This window comes from Marmota marmota, unplaced genomic scaffold, assembly GCF_001458135.2.
Source record: "Marmota marmota marmota unplaced genomic scaffold, marMar, whole genome shotgun sequence".
NCBI classification, from domain to species: domain Eukaryota; kingdom Metazoa; phylum Chordata; class Mammalia; order Rodentia; family Sciuridae; genus Marmota; species Marmota marmota.
The window spans coordinates 20,702,966-20,727,992 of NW_026000057.1; the positions used below are offsets into that span (position 1 = coordinate 20,702,966).

A 25,027-nucleotide genomic window follows, 5' to 3' on the forward strand; every position below is an offset into this window, starting at 1 on the left:
CTCCGTTTGTACATGTTGCTCCTTCTGTCCAATATGCTTCTACCATCTCTTAGCTCAAGAGTCCTCTAACCCGGGAACCCATCTCCAGGACCCTGTAGAGGAAGCTGCCTCTTCATCCAGGCTCCTAGACACCATTCGAGGCTACAACAGTGCTGAGCACAAGAGTTTGGAGCTTGTCTTACCGCTTGGATTTTATCTCTATAGCACCAGCTCCTACCCAGGTATCTGGAATGCCGCATGCGCTCAGTAAATAGCTGCTAAATACAATCAGCATCATCAAGATTCTGCCAAGTGCTTACACTACACTTACATTAAATATTTTGAAAGCATATGCTGTTTATGATCTATAAAATTAATTTTGACAATTGGAAGCATTCTGAATTCTGTTTGTTGATTATTATAAATGAGCATGTTCTTTTCTAGTGAGACTACCCTGATACCATGGGTTTCCTCCCATCCTTACTTAAGTAAAAGAAAATAATTTTTTTCAACAGCACAATTAGAAGAGGGAGTTCTGTCATGATGCCCATAATGTAAGCACTGTACTCTCCGAGGTGTACAGAGAACCCAGAAAAGGATACGTTCAGGCAGGGCAATGTTTGAATACGGCCTTGCCACACACTATGTGTTTGTTCTGGCTTGAGAGCAGGAAAAGAAAATCATTTCACCTCACTGCAAACCCAAAGGTTGTTTGGAGCTTAAAGAAAATTTTGGTTTAGTCTCAAAACTGTTTTCAAAGCAGCTGGAAGCTTTCATTTGTTTATGAGAAACTGACGGTTATCCTATTGTAGACAAAGAGAAGAGTGCCTTGATGAGGCAGTAATTTAGAGTATGTAATACCTACAGTGACACTTTCTTTGGGGTTGAAATTAGTTGATGAGAAAATATTTTTAGAACATTGATGAATAAGTTAAAATATTTTCAACTCTAATCACTGAAAACAAAAACCAAGAATTGACTCGTATTACAAAATATCTGCAGAAAAGAAGAAGAAAATAGTAAATTATTTTTGCTAACTTCTTTCAACATTTACCTTCATTAGAAATTTCTTTTGCCTTGGAAATACAGTTTTTACTCAGCACATATACAATTTCCCAAACTGTGAACTCTGAATGTGGAAATCTTGAGGGAGACAGAGACGTGCATGCAAAGGCAATGCAAATTGTCCTGTCATCTGCCCCTCTGCTAGAAGAGGACTCTGAATAAAACAGTGGGTGACAGCTTGTTTCTGGCCTGGCCATGATCTTACCCTGGGTGGTACAACGATGAGCAGAACTGGAGAGGGGGTGAAGGCTCCATATGGACCCAGGCTTGGGCTCTGGGAGCACCATGACCATGGGCAAGAACTCATTTAGCAAAATTTTTTGAGTGTATATGACTTATTAGAACCTGTGACAGGTGCCAGAGATACACAGGCTAATAGGATGTGGCCCCAGTCCTCACCGAATTTATAGAGGATCCAAGATAGAGAGACCTGAAATTTAAAGAGGATTATGAAAACAGGGTTTGCAACTACCATTGATTGAAAGCTCACCATACAAGGCAGGCTTCTGTGCTAAGAGTTTGTATACCTAATCCCATTCAATCATCAAAGGCATCCTTGGAGGAAGGTATTACTAACCAGATTTTTCAGATAAGAAAAACAAGGTTTACAAAGGCCAATCAACTGTTCCTGGCCCTGGAGGCAGGCAGCATGGAGCTTCTGGTCCAATCGTTTGAAGCCATAGCTCCAGCCCTCACTCTCTGAAGCACGGGGTGGTCTGGCAGGTGAGGTGAAGTTGGGTAAGGTAAGCCACACTGGGAGTGGGCTCTGGGGGTCACAGAGGCATTACTGGGAGAAAGAAAAGGACAGGTGGAGAGCTCTTCACAGAAGGAGAAGAGGATGTGGCTTTGGAGGCTTGAGGAGATGGCACGCCTGCTCAGGGTGACCACAGAGGGAGCTAAGGCCTGGGGAACAGCAGTGGCCTTCCAGACAGAGGCCACAGCTGACACTGGACAAACAGTGACTTTTATGTTAGGTCAGGGAGCTGAAAATGAAGGAGAGTCGCTTATAAAAACACAACACAGTATATCAATGGTCTACTCTGCCCAGAACTTGATATCTAATTTCAGTTTCAGGGGTTATTTTAACCTAGACAGTGAGGTTGCATTTCTTTCCATTATCATTCTGTGGACTGCAAAACTCTGATGTATTTATTATCACATGCTTTTTAAAAAATCCTTATTTTTTCCCTAGTCTTTTAATTTCATTCATTTAATGTGACCTGAATAAAGCAGTTCACTTTTATTTCTAGTAAGATTTCCTGGATTTTATATTATATTTGATCAGAAGATACTATGTTTTCCTGACCCCAATCCTTGAAGATTTTATGGATGTATTCTTTAACCTCCCCTCCCTCATTATTTTCACTTAGGTATCTTAATTTTAAAAATCAACTTCTAGCAGGGCGTGGTGGTGCACACTTTAATCCTAGTGGCACAGAAGGATTGTGAGTTCAAAGCCAGCCTTAGCAATGGAGAGGTGCTAAGCAACTCAGTGAGACCCTGTCTCTAAATAAAATATGTAATAGGGCTGGGGATGTGGCTCAGTGGTTGAGTGCCCCGGAGTACCCAGTACGCCCAACCCCCAAAATAACCAACTTCTAACATTCCTATCTATCTTGTATTCCACCCGTCACCCCCCAATATTTCAATTAAAACTAAAATCAAATGTCCACTTTTGGCTTTTGGATGATTTGTGCAAGACCTATAATGTGGCATGCTTTATTGTTGTTTCTGGAGTCCAGATTGAATCAAAGTGTGAAATATGATATATCAAGAATTATGTAATGTTTTGAACAGCCAACAATAAAAAATTAAAAAAAAAAAAAGAATTTGACAGTTTGACAATGATAGTATAAATATGTATTTGACTTCAGAAATAAAATTGATCTCAAAATGATAATTTAAAATTAAAAAAATTAAATCTGGACATATATCTGAATGCAGTGGTTCATGCCAGTAATTCCAGCCACTCAGGAGGCTAAAGCAAGAGGATCTCAAGATTGAGGCCAGCCTCAATTGAGGCCCTGGGTTTTATTCTAGTACCACTCCTCCACTCAAATATATATGCAAATATCTTAACCAGAAAAATACAGGGATCAAAAGATTCATTTAGAGTTGGATGCAGTGGCACACAATTATAATCCCAACTACTTGGGAGACTGAGGCAGGAGGATTGCAAGTTCAAGGTGAGCCTAGGCAAATTAGTGAGACCTTGCCTCAGGGGGTGGGGAGGGTTAAGGATGTGGCACTGTGGTGGAGTACTTCTGGGTTCAATCCCCGTTATCTCCTGCATTGCCTCTTTTGGCCTTGAACTTGTGATCCCTCTGCCTTAGTTTCCTGAGTCATGGGGATTGCAGGTGTGAGCTACTGTGCCCAGCTCATTTAGAATTCTTAAAGTGTACTTGTATATACTTGGTCACAACAAAGTTCACCTGCTATTTTTATGCATAAAATGAATGTGCTATAATTTCCTTCAGCATATGAGGTTGTGCCATCTGAAAAGATTAATTAAGATATGGAAAGAGTGAATATGTAACATTGTTCTTAACATTCTCCATTAAGAGAAGTAAATGGATTCTTCAGTCTATAAATTACTTCTTGGTATCTATGACAAAACATTTCTCCAAATATAAAGTAGTTTCTATCCTTATAAACAATAAGAAAATCTAAGTTCCTTTTTTTTAAAAAATCAAAGATGAATTCAACTTTTTTGAATAAATCCCACATGAAAAAGAGAATTAATTCCAGATGGCTATTAAACAGACTTCTATTATCACTATATAGCAAAGGAAAAAAGTAGAAGAGAAAATCTTTATATTTTAATATATATAAAGCAAAAAATTCATTTTTCTTAAATTGCCTTAATGGTTACAGTACTTCAGGGAAATAAACTAAAAACTATTTCCTTTTCTTCTCAGGCTAAATATCAAATATCATGCAATGTAAATAGAAGTAGTCTTTCAATTTTTTTCCTTTGCACTACCATATTATAGTTATATGTGAGTAAACTACTTGTTTTGGTATAAGAATATTCCCAGACATTATATTGGGAGGGAAGCTTTAGAAATTAAGTGCAGTATAGGGTTCCGGTGCACTTCCATTAAATTTCTCTATAGTTTCTAATTCAACAAGTATTTATTGAGCACCTAGTATGTATCTAGCATATGAAAACATCTTAGGCTCTCTGGAGTCCCTTGTAGTCTTGTAGTCTTGGTACAGCAGGTGTTTCTTATTAGAGTTCCATGCTAATGGGAACAAGGTCAGGAGTTCAATTTTCCCTATGGGTTAGCTGTTTTTTCCCTTCTGGATAACAAGAAGCTCCTTCCTAAGTGTGTGATGGGGGAAAACCTCCCCTGTCAATCCCAAATACATGCTATGATCAACTTCATACACAAATGATTATTATTTAGATGTCTATATAGAATGTTTTCCATTTCTGTATATGTATGACTGGGTGGGTCATTTCCTTTTCCTGGATTTGAGTTCAATCTTCTGTAAAATAGAAGAGATGATTTAGATGGTCTCTAAGGATCCACCTGGCTCTAAAATAAAGTCTATATTTTCATAATTCTCAAAAGCTATTTCTGCGTGTTTATAGCCCCATTACTCAGAATGGTAAAAAATTAAAAACAACCCAAATGTCTATCAATAGAGGAATAGATAAATAAAATTTTCTATATTCATAAATCAGAAAATTATTCAGCCATAAAAATGAATGAAATACTAATATCTACTACAATGTGAGTGAACTTTGATAATATTATATTAGGGAAAAGAAGCCAGTCACTAAAGATTAGATATGATATGATTATACCATTCCGTTTATGTAAAAGTCCAGAATAGGCAACTGTACAGAAACAAAAATGTATATTATTGTTTGCCCAGTGTGGTTGCCCAGTGCCGGGAGTTTGAGGTTGATAGCTACAGAACACAGGGTTTCTTTTTAGGAAATGAAGATATTCTAAAATTGATGACTGCACAACTCTGTAGATATTTTCCTTTTTCTCCCTGCTCCCTCCACCTCTTCCACCTTTGGTACTGGGGATTGAACCCAGGGCCTCCAGCATGCTAGGTAAGTGTTTTGCCACTGAACTATATGCCCAGCCCTTTGTGTATATATTACAAGCTACTGAATTGCACACTTTAAATGGGTAAATTGTATGGTATGTGACTTATAGTTCAATAAAACTGTTTAAAAAGTTATTTCTGATTTCCTTGAGGGAAGAATAAGTAGGGCATTAAGAAAATTTTATATAGCACACATTATTTCTTTGGCAACTGAATCTGAGCTCCACATACAGATGGAATTATCACAGGAGAAAAACAGAGTAAAGATTTTTGAGAGTTTCAAGAAATTCAATTTGATGCTGTTTTCAATAGCATTCCCATAAACTATTCTAGATACCTCCCAACATCCAATTAATAAAACAGAATGCAATGGTAGATTGCATTCTACCACATGCACTCTTACATTCATGGAATTAGAAAATCTATCACAAATATAAGAATGAAAAACTTAAAGAAAAGCAACATGCCCTTCAAATCTGAGTAGTTTTATCATTGATAAAATCTACAATATTCATTAACTCCAAATTTTTTTCCCATAAAATAAGTACCAAGGATGATGTTATTGTCTCATTTTACAGACAGTGGTAACCACTGCTAGCTGTCAGGTTGGGGTGTTTTCTGATAGCAAGTAAGTTCACTACCCTTACACTGTTTTCCCACTGTTTGTGATGAATACCTAACACCTCACTTTTCCAGTAGTATAGACAGGATGATTACCTTAAAAATTAAAACTATTCTTGTTTTAGTTGAGACTCTCTTCTTTATTTGGAGTAGTTAGCAAATAGGCTCCACAGATAATGCAGCCATCATGTGAGCACAGAGCCATGGAGATCTTATTTGTTCTCACTGACTTTTTCTTTTGCAGTACTGGGGATTAAACTGAGAGCCTTGCACATGCTAGGCAAGTGCTCTGCCACTGAACTAAATCCCCAGCTCAATGACTTTTTGTAATTACTGAATATAGGCCATGTTGGCAATGAAGAATAAATACAGATATACAACCCCATGTGGATTAACCCAGATCTGAAGTGAGGCAGCTTGTAACTCCATCTTGCACTGTGTGTGGGGGAAGAAGCGCCGCAGGGAGTGCTACCACTAAGTTAGGAATGATGAAGCCTTAAAGATGAAAGGTGTCCTCTCCTCAAGCAGTAGGGGGCTCTCTAACACCATGCAGAAGGCTCACAAGGCAGACCATCATTATTTGGGTTGTCCACTAGTGAAAATCCATACCATCCCCATGCTATCAGTGATATTCTAAAGACCAATCCTTAGGCAGATGATTCGGTTGATAAGAAGTTGCAAGGAAATTTTCAGATGTTGGATTACTAATACATGTTAATTAATCATGTAATTAATCATTCAACTTCTTTGAAAAGCCACTGAAATTTGGGATATTATGTACTTTACCATCTTAAAATTAGTATTCAGTAACATACATTGGATGTCATCACTTTTTCTTTAATATTTTTTGTAGTTGTAGATGGACAGAATGCCTTTATTTTATTTATTTATTTTTATGTGGTGCAGAGGATGGAACCCAGTGCCTCAAGCATGCTAGGCAAACGTTCTGCCACTGAGCTACAGCCCCAGCCCTGGATGTCATCACTTTCTAGATGAAGCAACGAAAAAGAGAATTATTTATCTCAGCTTTTCACTTTGGTAAAACAAACCCAGGGAAGAACTGGGTGCTTACACAGAAAGTAGATGCCAATGCACTAAAACTAAAGGAAGCTATATTCATCTACTGCTCATGATCTCATCCCCCATCATTATCCTTTGTAGATATAATAAGTTAGGGGTTTTTGGAAAGTTATTTCTAGCAAATCAAAACACTGTTGTGAAAGTTGGGAGCTTTGTCAGAGACATGAGATTCAGAGACATAAGATGTCTTGCTATTTTAGTCTGTTGAAGATTTTCTACACATAGTAGACATCTTTCCCTGTAAGTCTACAATACAAACAACAACAACAACAACAACAAAAAACCCCAAAACCCCAGTGCAACAGGGTTGAGCTGAGGTACAGGCTAACCTGGAATCTGATAAAACATACTATTTCATTAGTAACAGAAGGTAAATTTAGCCCCTTTAGAAAAACTTTATTTCATTTATTAATAGTTTCTCCTTTTTTTTCTGTTATTTTATTTCTTTCAGGGAAAAATTTTCCAGATAGCAAAAATATCCATATGATACTCTGCATTGTGCTGTGTTTTGTCATCATATATAAAAAGTACTCTGTAAATATTTAATATTTTAAAAAATAACTGGGAAAATTAAACCATCCCGCATATATTTAATAAGATCCTGTCTTTAAGTCATAAGTCTTCGAAAATAACTGCAAGAATCGGATACTTTACAGATGGACACAATTTAAACATTTAGCCTCTGCAAAGTTTTTACTCCAGATTATGAGGTTCTAAATAGTTGAATCCATGCTGGAAACTCTGAAAATTACACCCAGTAATAAACAGATAGCAAAAGACATTAAAGGAGACCAAAGTGTTTATTTCACTCTTAGTTTTCAACCTCATCTGTTATTCTCATCTCAGCAGCAGCAAAGGATCTTCTACATACTTCACAGTATTAAATAGAAGGCTAAAAAGTCAGTTACGGAAAGTATAAGTAGACATTACAGTACGAATGTGCCCTCTAATAAGATCATAGCTTATGAGGTTAAATAAAACATAGGGTAATATCATCCACCTAGGCACATCTCTATTATTATGCTAATCATTCTGTGTATTACAGAATTCACCACATGGTATTGCAATTGTCTGGTAATGTGTCTGCATCCTCACTAGCATGTGACCTCTTTGAAGCAGAGTCTCTGTCTTAATTACTTTGGGATCACTGGCAGGACATGCTGTTTGGTCAAAGAGAAAATTTTTAAATTTTGTATGTTTTGTTTTAACAAACTAATGAACTAGTAAATGAAAGCGTCAATTATGAAAAAAAAACTCACTTAAGGTCAGGATATTAAATATGCTAATTGGGTAGGTAGAGTAGTACATATGTACATTCCTACGTATGCCAGCTGTCAATAGCTTTATTTAAGCTGTAATCATTAACTAGAATTTACATCAGTGATTCTCTAAGTGTAGGCCATCTGGATCAGAGATGCTTTTAGGGAGTTGTTAAATGCAGACATTTTCCCTGTCACCTCCAGATTAGGATTTACACAAGGAGGGCAGCAAGAAGAAATTGATTTAAAAAATAAATTCCCCAGGCAATTCTCATGCCCCTAGAGTATGAGACACACTGACCTCTCTGCTCAATAAAATAATAAGCATGAATTTCTTTAATTGGTATTAAAAGTTATTCTTTTACTCATCCACTTTCCATTCAGTTCCTAGCCCTTTGGTTCTTTGACACAGAGTGAGTTGGCACACATACTGCCAAGGCTCTGCCAAGTTCCTGCCTCAGCAGGAGGAGAAGGACAGGGTCAGTCAGCAATAGCTATCAATACCAGGATAGTCATGAACTTGAATCTGACAAAACAATTATAAATAGGAGTGGGAAGGTGTTCTGCACAAATGCTTAAACATATACACCCCTAGTGGAGAGAATCACACCAACGTGGTCCTTGCCTTCAGGAGATTTATAATCAAAGGTAGGCACAGGCTAGAAGTAAAGACTGCAGGGAAATCAGTAAAGCAAATTCTAAGAGCTGGGGGAATATTGTGACAGTGAGTGCACAAAGGAGTGAGAGTAAGCTACATGTAATAATGCAAAGAAACAAAAGTAGCAACTCATCATTCTTGAATGTAAATTCAAATCATCCATAGATTTATTCCTATTAGGTTCATTAACAATGACGGACTACAAAATAATTCTTAGAAAATTATACTGATTTCATTTTATCTATTATCAACTTAACTGCCTAAATAATATTTTGGCAATATAAAGATCTATTTTCATCTAAACAGTTATTATATTATCAAGTAGCTATTACAGAGTTCAGTAATAGCTAATACTGTTCTCATGTATAATACAATCTACTTAAAACTGTTAAGAACTGACGTTATTATACCTTAAAAATGTCCCCAACTTGTTGGAAATCAAGTAAGACTTCAAAAAGTGTACATTTGTTTTGGTCTTCCATGGGCTTTAAGCATATGACTTTTTCACTGAGTTAATATAAAAAAATATAGATCTGTCCATGAACCACTTTCTCCTGCCTTTAATTATTAATTTTTGAAAAGGAATTCCTTGAACACCCTCATTAAGTTCCCATTACAGTGCACTTGTCAGTACAGTGAAAAAAAATCCATCCTGGGTTATCTCACAGTTAATATCTGCAGGAATCATTTTGTAAATAAACAATACATTTTTAAAATCTTATTTTCATTGTTAAATCAAACATTAAGTAACACATTTGTAGTCTGGTTTTTAAAAATGAAATTCATTTTTTTAAAAATCCAAATTACAATTTATTTATTTATTTATTTGTGTATGGTGGTGCTGGGTTTTGAACCCAGGGCCTTGTGCAGGACAGGCTAGCACTATACCAACTGAGCTATATCCCTGGCTGAAATTCATTTTTATCTAATTTTAATTTATAAATAAACCATATTTGCTATTTGATTTTAATCATTTTACTAATAAAATCCTCTAAATAAAGCATTTATATGGACTCAAATTCCCTTGCATGTAAAGCATTGAAATTGAAATAAGATAACATGATTGGCTAAAGTAATGTTTTAAACCATAAGATGTGACCTTGGGCAACTTGGTGACTTTCTACACGCCTCAGTTTTCCTGTTGTGAAATCGAAGGACTGGACTCAGTCGACACTGAGGTGACTTCTAGATTAACATTCCAGGATATATTATTCACTTATAAGTCTTATAGTTCACTAACATAGTTCCTTTTAACAAGCACCTTTGTTTAAAATTTACCTTTCTCTGCTTTGGTACAACTCCTTTGCCACCCCCACCTCATCTATATTACAATCATTAATGAACAAAAACAGAACTTGTGCTCAATCATTTTTATAGAGCAGTTTTTTTTTTTTAAAGTGCCATCAGTGGCGTGTACAAATATGTAACCACAAATCCCATCAATGTGTACAACTATAATGCACCAATAAAAAATATGGGAAGAAAAGTGTGATTGCTGTAACAGATCTATCTAGAATTATTCAAAGGGAAATATTATCTTTAACATTGATTTCCGTTTATTATAATGCACTTATTGATAGAAAACCCTTGTCTAGAAAAGAAGGCTCCTAAGATTCATTTTAAAAAGGTCTTCAGCCTATCAACATCCTCTGAGAGTCATAGTGGAAACATTGCTAAGAAACTGATTCAGTTCTTTTATAGACCTACTCAATATATTTCTTAGTCTGTTTTTCTTCAGATTTCAGATGTGTATTCTTACATTCACTTCCATTCAAAGAAGGATATAACTGAATGTAATGATCAAGTGGAAGAAGAAAAGAAATTGGGCAGAAATGTCAGTAAAGGAGCAGTAGGATATTTAAATTTTTCTGGTCTTAGAGAAAAACGTTAGGTACAACAGACTACACAGTTTGCGGCGGGTTATTAAAAGATGCCAAGTAGTGGCCAAGTTATATGGCTTTATACAACTCACAGGATACAGACAGAATAAAACAAAACAAATAGGAGAGAACACTACCTTTGCAGAGGCATGATTTCACAAGCCATTCTTGCATGGAAATTTGCAAGGGATTCTCACAACCGCCTCTTCCAGGACAAGTCTGGCCGTCTGTGGCAGTGATCCTCTGCTTACAGTGGCTGAGCTGGGCTCGGGCACGAGGCTGCACCTCCAGGCTGGAGAAACAACTGCTCTTGCAGTTTGCCAGCGTGCGGTGGCTCTCAACCTCCAAACTTCTCCAAGCAATGCTATTTATCGGCTGCCTCTCCACATTTACACTGCAGTCCACTTTGACCTTTTGTTCCAGGGAAGCAGCTGAACCACCCAGCCAATCAGAAGAGCGGCTGCAGCAGTACGAAAGGCGCTGCTCCTCCTCCTCCTCCTCCTCCTCCTCCTCCTCCTCCTCCTCCTCCTCCTCCTCCTCCTCCTTCTCCTCCTCCTCTCACCCCTCCTTATTTCCTTTGTTTTTATCTAGCCTGCTTTACTTTGGAAGTTCACAATGTTCCATGCGCTCTCCATCTTTCTGCCCCTCCGCTCTGTTACCTCATCCAATCCCACAGCTTTCTCTACAATCACAAATTTACATTTCAGCCCCAAACTTTCGCCTGAGAGTTTTTGACCCAAGTTGCATTTCCATTTGTGTATCTAAAGGTATCTCAGATTTCATGTGACCCAAACCGAACTCTTAATTTCACCATACATCTCTGATACTTTTAAAACAGGGACTACTAAATATGATCTGTCTCTGCGTTCCTTGTTCCTTATATCTTCCATTGCACAGTNTCCTCCTCCTCCTTCTCCTCCTCCTCCTCGTCCTCTCCTTCTGCTCCTCTCCTGCTCCAGCTCCTGCTCCTCAGTGGGCTTGCCTAGTTCTGGTAACTTGAAACTCTCCCCTGAGAAATTCCACAGACAAGCTTGTCAGTCTGGAAAAAGCAACCAATAATTGCTGCAAGAGCGAACAGTCCTGTACTTTTCAATATTACAAAGACTGCCAGCAAGGAAATCCATTTGTCAAGGAAAGACACTGCCTCTGAAACGAAAGGTCTCTGTGGCAGAAGGCAAAGGCTAGACTGTGTTCCCTTTCTTCCTTTAAAAAAACGAACAACAAAACCAAAACAAAAGAAAAAAAAACTCCACTGAGACTTTTCTAGAAGGAAGGCATGCTTCTAGACCCTTGCCCTACCCACATTTATTTCCTGCTGATGTTTGTTTACACTGCAGTGGTTACTAGTCACTGGTGACATCACCCAAGGCACGTCCTCCCACTTCTGGGGAGGATACGCGCCTTAAGACTGCTCAAGTTCTTAAGAGATCAGAAGTCTACACTCATGGACATTACTTCAACTTATTATTTCTGTATTTGATTCTTATAAAATTGAATTTGTTTATTTACACAGATCAACGGCATTTTGGGGGAGGCTTGTTTCTTATTTTATTATTATTAGTTTTTTTTTTACAGGTAACACAAAAATCAATTTTTTTCCCATAAGGTTTCCTAAATGCTTGTTAATTATCATCTTTCCTTTGTAATCTATTCTTCAGTATGGAATAATCGGGTGTTAATTTTAGAAACATAATTGCTAATTCATAGATTTCATATGTTGTAGGAAAACTAACAGAAATACATTTACAAAAGATTTCTTCCACCTTAACTTCCAAATATATATATATTTGATGGGCTTTTATTTTATTCATTTATTTATATATGGTGCTGAGAATTTAACCCAGTGCCTCATACATGCTAGGCGAGCACTCTACCACTGAGCTACAATCCCAGCCCTTCTCTGTGACTTTCTTTGTTTTTTGTTTTGTTGTTACTACTGGGGATTGTGCCACATCCTCAGCCTCTTTAAATTTTTATTTTAAAACAGGGTCTCCCCAAGTGCCCAGGCTGGCCTCAAACTTGTCATCCTTCTGCCTCAGCTTCCTGAGAGGCAGGAAGCTGAGGCAGAAGGATGACAAGTTTGAGGTGTGGCCACTGTGCCCAGTTCTGTAGGAGCTTTTATAATATCTTGTAACATACAAATATTTTTAGAAATAGCTGAGATTCAAATGACAGAAACGATATGCTGTCTTTTCTGCATTTTATGAACATATCAATATTAACTGGCTGAAATAGACATAAAAGTTCAGCAATAAAAGACCCAGGTTTTTTTTTTTTTTAAAGGTAAAATCGAACATTTTACATTCAATGCATTTAAAGTGTTATTCTGAGCTACAATTTTGCTCGATGTCTGATTTCATATACATTTCTCGATAAATTAAGTCTTCCTGTCAATATTCCTATAACATACCATGTTAACAGTATGTCAATATCATTATTATTTTTTTTAAATCCATCAATATTTTAGCTCAGTAATTGCATGCCTTTTCAAGTCTCTATTATGTATAAACAAAACATTCTTCCTTTTTAAAAAAATTTTTCATCACTTTCTGGGCATTATCTAATGATCACTTACGATTTTGTGTCTGAATTGCAGCCCCTTCTGTCTACCCCACCACCCACTCTCAGAATCCTTGGTCACTTAATACCTTTATTATTTCTACTTCTAACTTCCTCGGGTCAGTTCTTCATAGCCAGGTGGAAAGAGTACCATTCCAGGACCTCCGCGTTCACTCTAATTTCTCAAACACTGACATTCTGACCACATGAACGGGGCCGCATTTCCTCATGGAGTCCCTAAATGTGGACCTCTCTTAAATGTTGATGCTTCTCCCCTCTCCATTCCCCCACCTCTTCCCTTAGCTCTCTATTCAGCTCTGTCTGTTTTGCAGTTTCTGCAAAGGACAACCTGCACCCAAACTGCCTGGCAGTCACTAGCATCCTCTGCTTCCTCACCCTTTGTAATCTTGCCTGCTGGGCTTTCTGTTGCCAGACTGCTGAACACTGCAAAAGAAGTCACAAACCCTGACAACTAGCTAGACTAAAGATTCATGCTATTTAACCTCAGTGTGAACCATAAGACTATGTGTGGCAACCTTTTGTCATTGTCTTTGGACTGTTCACTGCATTCCCACAGCAACTGCTGCAAACCCCTGAGTGACACAACTCTGACCTCCCTCAGTCGCTAATTAACTCATTTCCTAATTGACTGAGAAAACCAAAAATCAGCAAATGGGAGTTTGGTCTTCTTTGCTCCACTTATATCCTTCCCCCACCCTGACACACATTTCACCTCTGGAAAGTGTGCTTATGGCTCCTTTTGCTCTTATCTGTGCAATCTCGTCACTTTCTCCTTCCTCTGGAAGAGTTGACCTCACTTAAACCTGAAATCTGTTCCTTGACATCTGCTCTGGGTGGGCACCAAGGAGTGATCCTCATCCTTAAAATGCTTTCCCAGGCAGGTCTACCCCGGGGTGCTGCAGTCTTCTCACTGACAGTCTTGCCCCAGATCTCCCCGTACTGCTCCCACCTCCTCCTAAATTACCTGATCCTCCAGCCCATGTCAATGCACTCTGGACCTCATCACTTTTCTGAACCCACTTTTAAGGCCACCAGTGCTCTTCTGGTCACTAAATCTAAATGTATTTGCTTAGATTCTCACCCACATCTTAGCATTGCTGCAACACCCATCTTCAGTTTTCTGAAAGTCTTTGGGGCTCTGTGATCTTTTCTGGAAATTCTCCCAACCTCCCTGATCATCATTCTCCTTTTATTTGTCTTTCCTTCTCTTTCATCCCTGACTCCAAGCCCAGTACCATTTAGTAAAAGCATTCAATAAATTGGGCTCTGGAATTCTGCCCCTGGGGCTGGATCCTGACTACATCACTGATAGGCAATGTAAACTTGGGTAGGTTGTTGTTGAGCAGCATTAAGGTTGCTGCAAGGAATCAGTGAGATCATGCGTATAAAACATATAATAGTGCCTGGCAAGTTATAAGTGCTCAATAATTATTAGCACCGGTTCGTAGTCAACACATTCAAAACCTCGTATTATCTGATCTCCAATTTCTCCTCCAGGCCCTTTTTGCTAATGATGTTATTATTCTCCTTATGAATCAGATTCAAATCATGAGTCATCTTTACTCCTCCCTCTCTTCTCCTCCCTTTAACTAAATTTGTTGAGTGTCCTGCCATGTCTGTCTAATCAGTCTGCCTGGGTCAACTGTATTGGTATGACAGCCTTTCTGATTCTACTTGCCCCATCTCCAGTGCATACATTTGACTAATAGAATAAATTTCCTACTGTGGTTATGAACTGGGTACTCACTCCTCTGATCAAAACTTTAGTAGCTCCCAACTACCTTGTACATAAACCCTATATCTTTTAATATGATATTTAGGACTTTCCACTGATTGAACCCAATGGACCTGTGCAGTTCAGCTGCTTATACCTCTTCATGAAACAACTCCATTCCTATCTGGTCCAAACTCTTCTACCTAACCATTTGCTCATGATGTTCCCTCTGTCTGAATATTCTCCCATTCCATTCCGTCTGGCAAAATTTCCACTCATATTTGAAGCCTAAGCCAGTTGGAAAGAATCTCTTGCCCCTTTGAACTCACTTAGTCCTTTGCATCTATTATGATAGTTGTCTTTTTTTGCCCGTATGGTTTTATTATTTGAACCTACATATATATTATCCTCCTTTTGGAAAGTAAATTCTCCAGGACAAGAATTGTATCTTTCCTGCAGTGCTTACACAGAACAGCACTGTTGAAAAAAAATTAATGAATAAGTAAATTGCCCTTTTAGATAGCCTAAAGCATAGCTGCTTTGATTAGGTTATCAAGCAATATTTCTATTCACTTTTTAGCATTTTTCTATTGTACAGCTGCACTGAAAATAAGTCAAATACCTCAGGTAATTAATAACACAAGATAAGAAATAAAATTCCTGAGTCATACATTGATGTGTAATCACAGAGGTATAAAACTGTAATATTCCATCCAAAACTTCTGAACTCTAATAAGCATTATATACTACTAAGTTTCTCCTAGGTTGTCTATTTCCTTTCCCACACTTTACATGGCTTGCAGATCTCTAATTTTCTTACATAACTTCTTCGGCAGATTCCAAGTGTTTGGTAATATCTGTGTTTGCCCTTGTACTATCAAGAGAAACACTTGCTCCAACAATGATGTGGCTGCATTTCTTTTAATTTCAACATCAATTAAAAACAACCAAGGAACCAAGGACATTTCTTGGCTACTTTAACTCGTTTTCAGATTTTGGTTTAAAATCAAACTGATTTATTTCCCAGGACATAATGATATAAAATTTTTTTCTTATAATTTTAGTTAAAAAGGTGCTTCTCCAGCAAGAGTTTATATATACTATATAAATAAAATTTTAAAATTAAATTATATATGATCAAAAGTATATAATCATGTATATAAAATTTTAAAATCAATCTTTGAAAAATGCATTAAGGAACAATGCCCTACACAAGATACTCAGTATTTTTTAAAGGTAATGATATGACTTTTAAAATTTATAATCACAAAGCTAAGATTTTGGAGGCACATATAATTTAGATTTTCTGGCATTGATGTACGGCATCCTTATTGAACCAGTTCTCCAACCATATGTCTTAGAACACTAGAGAATTTCTGGACTTTATCAGAGGACAATATTATCATCATCAACAAAATGTAAAAAATAAAAAATTTAAAAGGGGGGAGAAGGAACTGGAGGAGTGGTATAGGTAAGCAACTAGCATATTCTGAGAGTTTATGCTGTGCTCATTGTAATAGATGTGGATATGAAATTAATGTGAGCTCTCAGCTATAAGTGACTGACAAGAAGCCAGCATCTGAATGCCAGTGCCTACAGCTTTTCTACCATCTAATGGCTCTCTAAGATAAGAAAGAATTAAATTTGCATGCTTACTTATGTATCAATTAGCTATAGGAAATAAAGAATGCTTTCTTATTTTTTTCAAGGTTTTTTTTTTTTTTGTAAGAACAGAGGGACTGCAATTCTTCATAAAAAAGAGGCTAAAAATAAATTCTTTGAGACAACTTACATAATTGTTCCCCAACTTTCTGGGACAGGGAAAAATCCAGTTTTGCCAGATGGAATCTCAGTTACTGATCATTGCCAGTAAATAAGTGCTTGGAGCACATTTTCCTGGAATGGGACTCCCCGGGCACGACTTTTTCCAAATTTCCCCTGGGAGTCCCGATAATAGTGTTTCTGTTCTCACAAAATAAGTCATGTCCCACACAACAGCTGCTTCCACACCTGAGATCAGCTGCCTCAAATTGTCCCAGTGACCCACCACCCTGCTAAATGATATTTCCTGACCAAGGAGGAGTAAGCTTCAACACGGCTTCTGTAGAAACATGTCACAACTGTTCAGTGTGATATGGTAACCAACTGGCTAAGTCTGTATCCATAAAATACAAGATAAACCCTTCATATTCTGAGACATTAAATACTGAGCACAAGCATACAATTTTTCAATGTCAATTAATTTTGCACTGGCTGGCAAAATTAATTTATTTTAATCCAAAGTAAAATGCTTTGCTTTGAACCAGCCCAATAGATATGAATAAGTGAAAACATTTTTAAAAGGAAAATATGGGGAAGCACCAATTATTTGTGTTACTAATACTAGGTCACATTAAAAAAAAATCATTGGGTCTTAAAATGTCAAAACCCCTAGTGCATTTTAAATAATGAACAACAATAACAACAAAGAATCCCTTTTGCTGGTCATGGTGGTACATATCTGTAATCCCAGTGTCTTGGGAGACTGAGACAAGGGGATCACAAGTTCAAGGCCAGGCTTAGCAACTTTAGCAAGGATCTAAACACCTTAGTGAGACCTTGTCTCAAAATAAATAAAATAAAAATTAAAAGGGCTGGGGATGTGGTTCATCGGTAAAGCACTTTTGGGTTCTATCTCCATTACTTAAAAAAAAAAAAGCCCCTTTAATTAAACTTGTCAGAAAACTAAACCCAGTATATTAAACAATTGCATATATACATTCTTGAATTCTCTATTACTGCTATTCACGTATACAGCATTAATAAAATTCATAATGAAAGCAAATTTTTCTCCTCATTGAATTTTAGTGAGAACCATATGTTAGAAAAAGAAATTTTAAATAAATTAAGAAATAAATTGTACTTATACATAAATAAAGCTAATAAACCTATTGGTCCCCTGAATAGGCACTAAAATTAATTCATGCTCTAAATAAAGAAAATGGTTAGACATGGTGGTGTGCACTTGTAGTTCCAGCTTTCAGAAGACTGGAGGAAGAAGGATCAATTGAGCCCAGGTGTTTGAGACTAGTAGATAAAACAAACAAACAAACAAAAAAAGTATCATAGTAGGCATTTCACTATGTATATGTGTATCAAAACATTTTTGTACCTTAAAATATCTACAATAAAAAATCCATTGAAAATTAATTATAGTTCAATGATTCTTCAAAATACGACTTCAGGAAGACAAGTTAAAAATACAAATGCGTTCAATTTTAAGTCTGGAAACAGCCTAGTGAAGAATTCTTTTTTAAAAACAACTATTAGTACTTCTGAAAACAATATCATCCTAGGTTTCAAATTGCTCTGTATGAATCAGCATGGAATTTGGTCAAAGCAAGTGATAACTGAATAATTTAACAGGAAAAGTTTAAATGAGATTCCATTCTCCATTCTTTCCCTATGCTTTAGTCCTGTTCTCTTCATTCTTGTTCATCCTTCCATCTCCCCTCTCCACTTGAATTTTTACTGTTTAACCTCTGCATTATAGCTATTTTTTTTCCTAGTAGGTTTTACTAATTTTGTCCCTTCCTATCCTTAGTACAGACTGTAAAGTATTGATCTTTCTAAACACAGCTTTAAGCAAGTCAAAAAGCTTTGATTGCTCTGCATTGCCTACAAAGTTAAACCAAAATTCTATACTCTCAGTGGGGCCCTCCTCCATCACAGGAACCGGGGTTGTTAGGCTAAACCACTTTAGCCCCTGGCACCTTGCTTTTTTACCACTTGATTCAGGCATCTCTCCAAGTATGAATACCCTCCTAACTCATACTACTCATCCAAACAAAATTCAGTCTTCCTCAGTTCCTCATAGATTCCCCATTCTGATTCCCCCATTCAGGGGATTTTATCTTCTCAAACCAGTTAAACCATAACTGCAAGTTCCAAAGCTGTTCAGGTGTCACTCAATATAATTTCTCAAAAACATGACAATTTATCACTTCCTCCTTGAGGCATCTGTCACCTTGATTTAAAACAAAAAACACTTTTCATGTTATAAATTACACAGTATGTTCATTATAGAAAAATTTTAAAAACGTAGACAATAAGATAGCAAATACAAATCTCACCATTTATGTACCAGAGTTTAATATGATTCTATTTACTTCTACTTCAAAAATGCACATTAATTACCAAAGATGGGACAATGTGAATATAGTTAATGCCACTGAACTCTATGTGTTAAAATGGTAAATTTTATGTTATTTTACCACAATAAAAAGATGAGATTATGCCATAGGTACTACTTTGCAACATTATTTCTCCTTTAGTAACATATAAATCATCTGGGTATGCCAGTTTGGAATACACTAATTAGGCTGGAATGAGAAGTATAATTTTAGAGGCCATATAAGTTAAGATAGTTAAAGCCATATAACTGGATGAAAGCCCTCAGAAATACAAAGAGACTGAGATGATGTCGGTAGACTGAGCTTGGAGGGGCTCCAAACATGAACAGTCTGGAAAAGGAGGAGGCGTCTATAAATGAGGTAAAGAAATCGTGTCCTGCAAGCTCATAGGAAAACCAGGAGTATGATGTTGCAGTAAAAAAGCAAAGGAAGTGTTTTAAAAAGAAGCTACCAGATGGGTCAAATGCCGCTGAGAAACAGAGCAAAATGAGAATAAGAGACTAATCTTTGGATTTGGCAAGATGGAGGCTGCTGTTCTTTTTTTTTGGGGGGGGGGGTAATGAGATTGAACTCAGGAGCACTTAACCACTGAACCATCCCCAGCCCTATTTTTTATTTTATTTAGAGACTCACTCTCACTGAGTTGCTTAGCACCTCACCATTGCTGAGGCTGGCTTTGAACTTGTGATCCTCCTGCCTCAGCCTTCCCAGCCACTGGGATTATAGGTGTGTACCAGGATACCTGGTGAGGTTGCCGTTCTTAATAAAAACAAATTCAGTGGCATGTGGATTGAAGAAAGAGTGGGAGAAAAGGATATAAAGAAAGCAAGTAAGTATAATCCTTTACCAGAGATTTGCTTGAAAGAAGGACGAGGGTATGGTTTCTAGGAAGGGATTAAAAAAGGTTGAGAACCATAATGTTTCTCTGCTGATGAGACTAGTTTAGAAAAAAAGGGAAAGCAATGTTACAGAGGAGAGAACAGGTTATTGCAACACAGTCCCTGACTGGGTGAGAGGGATTGGAAGTGCAAGTATAAAAGTTGACCCCAGAGAGGTGCAAGTGCCATTTGTCCACTGTAATAGGAGAGTTGGCAGAGTGTAAAGGTACGCATGCCATTTATTGCTGAGTAATATTCCATTGTGTATATATGCCACATTTTTTTTAATCCATTCATCTACTGAAGGGCATCTAGGTTGGTTCCACAGTTTAGCTATTGGAACACTCATACTTTAAGCAGCATTAGAAAAAACTTTTTTTTCTTTTTTTGTTTAAATTGAAGTTTGGATCCTAGTGAAATATCAAAATTTGAGTAGCCATAGCAATTGTATTGAGGGGTACTTTTAGCAAATGGGTACAGAATTATATGTACTTTAATAATTAAATACTGAGAGAAAAATCAGAGAATTTCATTTTAGAAGAAGATTAAAGTTACACACTAGGAAATATTTTCAGTAGATTGGCAATATGAAATAGTTTATCTAAGACCTTGGGATATTTATCATGGGAGCTAATGGTGGTCAAGAACAGACTAGAAAACCATCTACAGAGACACAACTAGACATTTTCTTTAAAAAAAAAAAGTTCAATGTTGGACTTCGGAACCCTTTTCAAATCTACTTTTCTTTAAACCTTCATCATGAAAGCCAAAGAATAGGAACAACTCAGAAAACAGTGGCTCTGCACGGGATCTCTGGGTCAGATTCACAGCTTTTCACAGGGCAGTTTTAAACCCTTCGCTTGGGTGGGAGCTATTGCCATAAATCTGCACAGTCAGCAGTACACATATGCTATCTGGTCTCTTTTCAAGTCAGACTGTACATGATATGGTTGTGAATCTTGTAGCTAAGAATCCTAATTTCATTTTAGCTTCACTAGACAGTTAAAAATCCTGAAACTTGGCTCCCAGTAGCAGAGAGTGAAACACTATAGGGAAGAAGCACATGTTCAGGAAGTAATTGGAGAGCCTTTATGAAGTACAAACACAGGTCAGTTATGATTGATTTTTCTGCTGGCTGGACTTCAGAAATGAAGCAAGTTATATTTAACAGCAGAAATTAATAGATTAGTGAGTTTGAAGGGAATTGGGTAAAGTTAATATTGCACATTAATTCATTACTAGTATTAACAAAAATTTTATTCTCATGAAATGTATGACTGCAATACATTACTAAAATATGAAGCTTTGTTTGGCAAACATCACAAGACATAAACCTTCTACCACAAGGGCAGAAAATAGCACAGAGGTGGTTTGAGACTTGTAGAACACAATGGATTTCTCTTCTATAAATAAGTAGCATATTATTGACAGAAATGCAAAAAGGTGACATAGAAATGAAGGGGGGACAGTGAGAGGGCACAACGTCCTGATTTCTGTATATCCTAAGGGTGTGCAGAATGGGATTCTGTGGGGTTAGTACTTTCTAAGGACTACAAGAAAGAAAGCCGACACAAAATTCTTTTAGAGTCAGACTTCAATCTCTGTGAGCTCTAGGTCAGTTAGAGGAAGCAAGTCAGTGACCTTCTTAAGCAAATTGGACACATAAAATAATATCTCATCAATAATGACTGTGGCTATAGCAACAGAATACATGCTTACAGCTCCTGCTGTGGATGCAGAGGAAACATAAGGGCACAGTCCCTCTCCTTTAGGGACTCACAATCAGGTTGGAGAGAAATTTATCAACAAAGGGTAAAGTAAATAGAGGTAGAACATTAGCAGGAGATAACTGTAACCCAGTCAGGAGACCTATATTTGATCTCGGCCTCTCCACTAAAGATGTGATCTTATATAATTCACCTAACTCAATAAACATTTGTGAAATGAATAACCTTCTCAGAATCATGGTTACTTCACCCAAGGTCACTCTTCAGACCTGAAGTTCTTTCTTTACCCAGGGCTACCTGATAAAACCATGATGTAGCCAAAAATAGTTATTATAATTTTTAGGGCAAATATTAAGATACTTTATTTGATCTTGGCAAAAACACCTGGAACAAAGACAGTCCTTGAATGCGTGTACAATGTGGTGGCTACAGGTATGAAAGAAGGATATAGTGTTATAGGTGGGATCTTGAATGTCCCCCAAAGGCCCATCTGTTCAAGGGTTGGTTGCTAACCTGTAGCATAATATTGGGGCCTGGTGGGACCTTTAGGAAGTGGGACCTAGTGGAAGGGAGTTAGGTCATTGGGGATGTGCCCCTGAAGGAGATATTGGGACCCTGGTCCCTTGACTCTTTTATTTCCTGGCCACCAAGAGGTGAACAGGCCTTCTCTGATGCCGTCCCTGCTATGATTTTTGGTGCTGCCACAAAGCAACAGGGCCAAACAACCATGGAAGGAAACCACAAGACAAAATATACTTTTGCTCCTTTTTAGTTGGTTATCTCAGGTATTTTGTCATGGCGAAGGAAAAATGATGAACACACAGAGAATTGGGGACGAGAGGGCTGGACAAGTCGGGAGAGGACAAAGAGTTTCCTGTAGACAGCACAAGCCAGTCACAAAACAGTTCTGAGCAGGTGTGAGCTATGTTTGAACTTCAGTGTCTGCAGAGGTGGTAAGGGGTAGGGGAGAAATTGGCCAAATAAAGAGAAGGATTGTCCAAGAACATTCAAGAATTGGCTGACTATGGATGATGGTGGGGCGAGGCGCAAGAGAAGGGGTTGGGTTGTCTGAGGGAATGGGAAGTCATTCCCGCTGGTCGGTGACTAATGAGGAACACTCAGCAGAGCATTCTGGGCAGGAGGAATGAATCTTCAAGCCATCATATAATAGACTCAGGACCCGGAGATAGAGACATGGGAATGACCTGTGTGGAGAAAATTAATCCAGTTGGCTGGTGGACTACAGCAAATGCAGTAATCATCTAACCACAAGGTGACAGAAGCCTAAATTAGGGTTGAGGTCATGAAGGGAAAAAAAAAAAAAGAGGAGAGGGATGTTGGAGGCACTGAAAAAGAAAGGCTAACAAGATCCCGTAACTGATGATACGAAAGGACTGAGCCTGGTAGTTGGGAGAAAGAAAGATACAGCAGAAATAAGAGGAAAAGATGAGAAAATGAGTTCTATCTGTGTGAGGTGAGTTTACGGTAAATGCTGGAGTGCAGATTGTCAGGCAGGCACTGGAGACCTAGGGATGGGCCGAAGCCAAGCTACTGATTTGGAAATTATCATTCTGTGACACTTAAATTCACCTGGGATGAGAAAGTGGACAGAGGGGGAAGAGGCTACCAGGGAAGGAGACTGGGAGAACACTGACTCTGGCAGGCAAGGAAAGGGGAAGAACATTCTAGTAGGAGGAAGCAAGACAGGAAGTAGGGGACGTTTCAACAAACCTTCAGCATTCAGTGTGGTGAAAAGTATGTTGTTTTTCTTTTTTTTAAGTGGAAAAAAAATGTGTGGAATATCTTCATGTGTGAAAACAAAGAAATGTCTGGAAGAATACAGAACCAAACCCATAACAGCAGTTACCTATGGGGGAGAGAGGTGTATGAGAGAACCGAGGAGTAACTGGGAGCTTTAGCCTCCTCAGTGACGGTCTACATTTCTCTAATGTATTCCCTAGGTATCTACGACATTGGGGGAAAAAAGGAATAAATAGGTCAGAAAGCACTTCTCAACCAGGGCACTCTCCCTGCTTAAGATGTGCTTTCAATATACCTTGAAAAGTGATTTGTTATCATTTCCCTCATTTATTTATCAAATTAAGAACATATCTGCCACACAAAGTGAGGATATTTTCTTTAACTCTATATTAATTGTGTTATTTTAGGTAAATGATTTATGTCCATCATAAAAAAATGAAAGCATTTTAATTGTTCATTAACACCTGGTCTCTTTATGTAAGAGCCAACTGTAAAACTTTCATTAATTGTCAAAGTATCTAGAAGAGTCTTGCCTAGAAAGGAGACTATGAACGTCTGTTGATGCTCAGCCCTAATGACACTCACTTTTCTTAGATTCACAAAGTTCACCCTAATCCTCGTACCATATCAGTCAAGTCTTCCACTTATGAACAGTGGGCCTAGGATTGTGTGTGTGTCTGTGTGTGTGTGTCTGTGTGTGTGTGTAACTCCTATAATATTATAGTTCTTCCTTTCTGTTCAAATATATCCCTGAAAAACTAATCACTTCAATAACTCGATTGTGGCACAGGAAGCTGCAAGCTGGAGTCCTTTCAGGATGTGAAAACAAGTGGCTGGCTTCTCTTCCCTCTTCCTCCTCATGAATCACCTTTTAGGAGGACCTGACCTTTATGCCTGCCACCATGCTCTATTATTTTTGAAGAAAGTGTGTAGGAGCAAATTATATTAAAATTTAACAAATACAACTCTTTCTGCAGATAGCATTCACTCATAACAACGGTTGCATTTTAGTAATTTGCCATCAAATGACTTTCTTCTCCTTTCTTTCTATTTTGGTATTGAGGATCAAACCCAGGGCCTAGGTCATGCTCTACCACTGAGCTATACCACTAACCCTGTGTGTGTATTTTTTTAAAATTTGTTTATTTTTACTTGGTGCTGAGGAGCAAACCTAGTACCTCACACATGCTAAGGCAAGCGCTCTATCACTGAGCTACAGCCCCAGCCCCCTGTGTATTTTTAAAAACAGTGTTATTGAGGTATGGTTTACATATCATAGGATCTACCTATTTCAATTCAATGATTTTTCAGTGACTTTACCAAGTGATGTAAATACCACTATAAATCAGTTTCAGAACATTATATCTTCACAAGTAAGATCCCTCAGGTTACTTAAATTAATAAGTATTTCCACACATCAGCCCCATTATAAATCTACTTTCTGTTTCTATAAATTTGCCTTTTCTGGACATTTCACATAATTAGAGTCAGATACCATATAGTCTCTTCTGACTTTACCCAGACTTGTGGAATAAAACTAGAGATTTTCCTTGAGTCTTTAAGGACATCACACATTTAAGGAAAT

General features: G+C 37.6%; 1 protein-coding gene across 11 annotated transcripts in view; it reads right to left on the reverse strand.

Annotated features, from left to right (window-relative positions):
* Nucleotides 1-25,027, reverse strand: part of Fam13a (family with sequence similarity 13 member A) — a 346,389-nt gene that overhangs the window by 83,934 nt on the left and 237,428 nt on the right. For 2 of the 11 annotated variants that reach the window (XM_048813614.1, XM_015484552.2), the window contains exon 1: nucleotides 10,748-11,075. The exons of 8 other annotated variants lie outside the window; for them this stretch is intronic. In XM_048813614.1, the coding sequence (XP_048669571.1) occupies nucleotides 10,748-10,776 (29 nt within the window). In that variant the 5' untranslated portion in view covers nucleotides 10,777-11,075. Of the gene's footprint in view, nucleotides 1-10,747; nucleotides 11,076-25,027 lie in introns of those variants that run through there. One more of the 11 variants, XM_048813615.1, reaches the window with a different exon arrangement.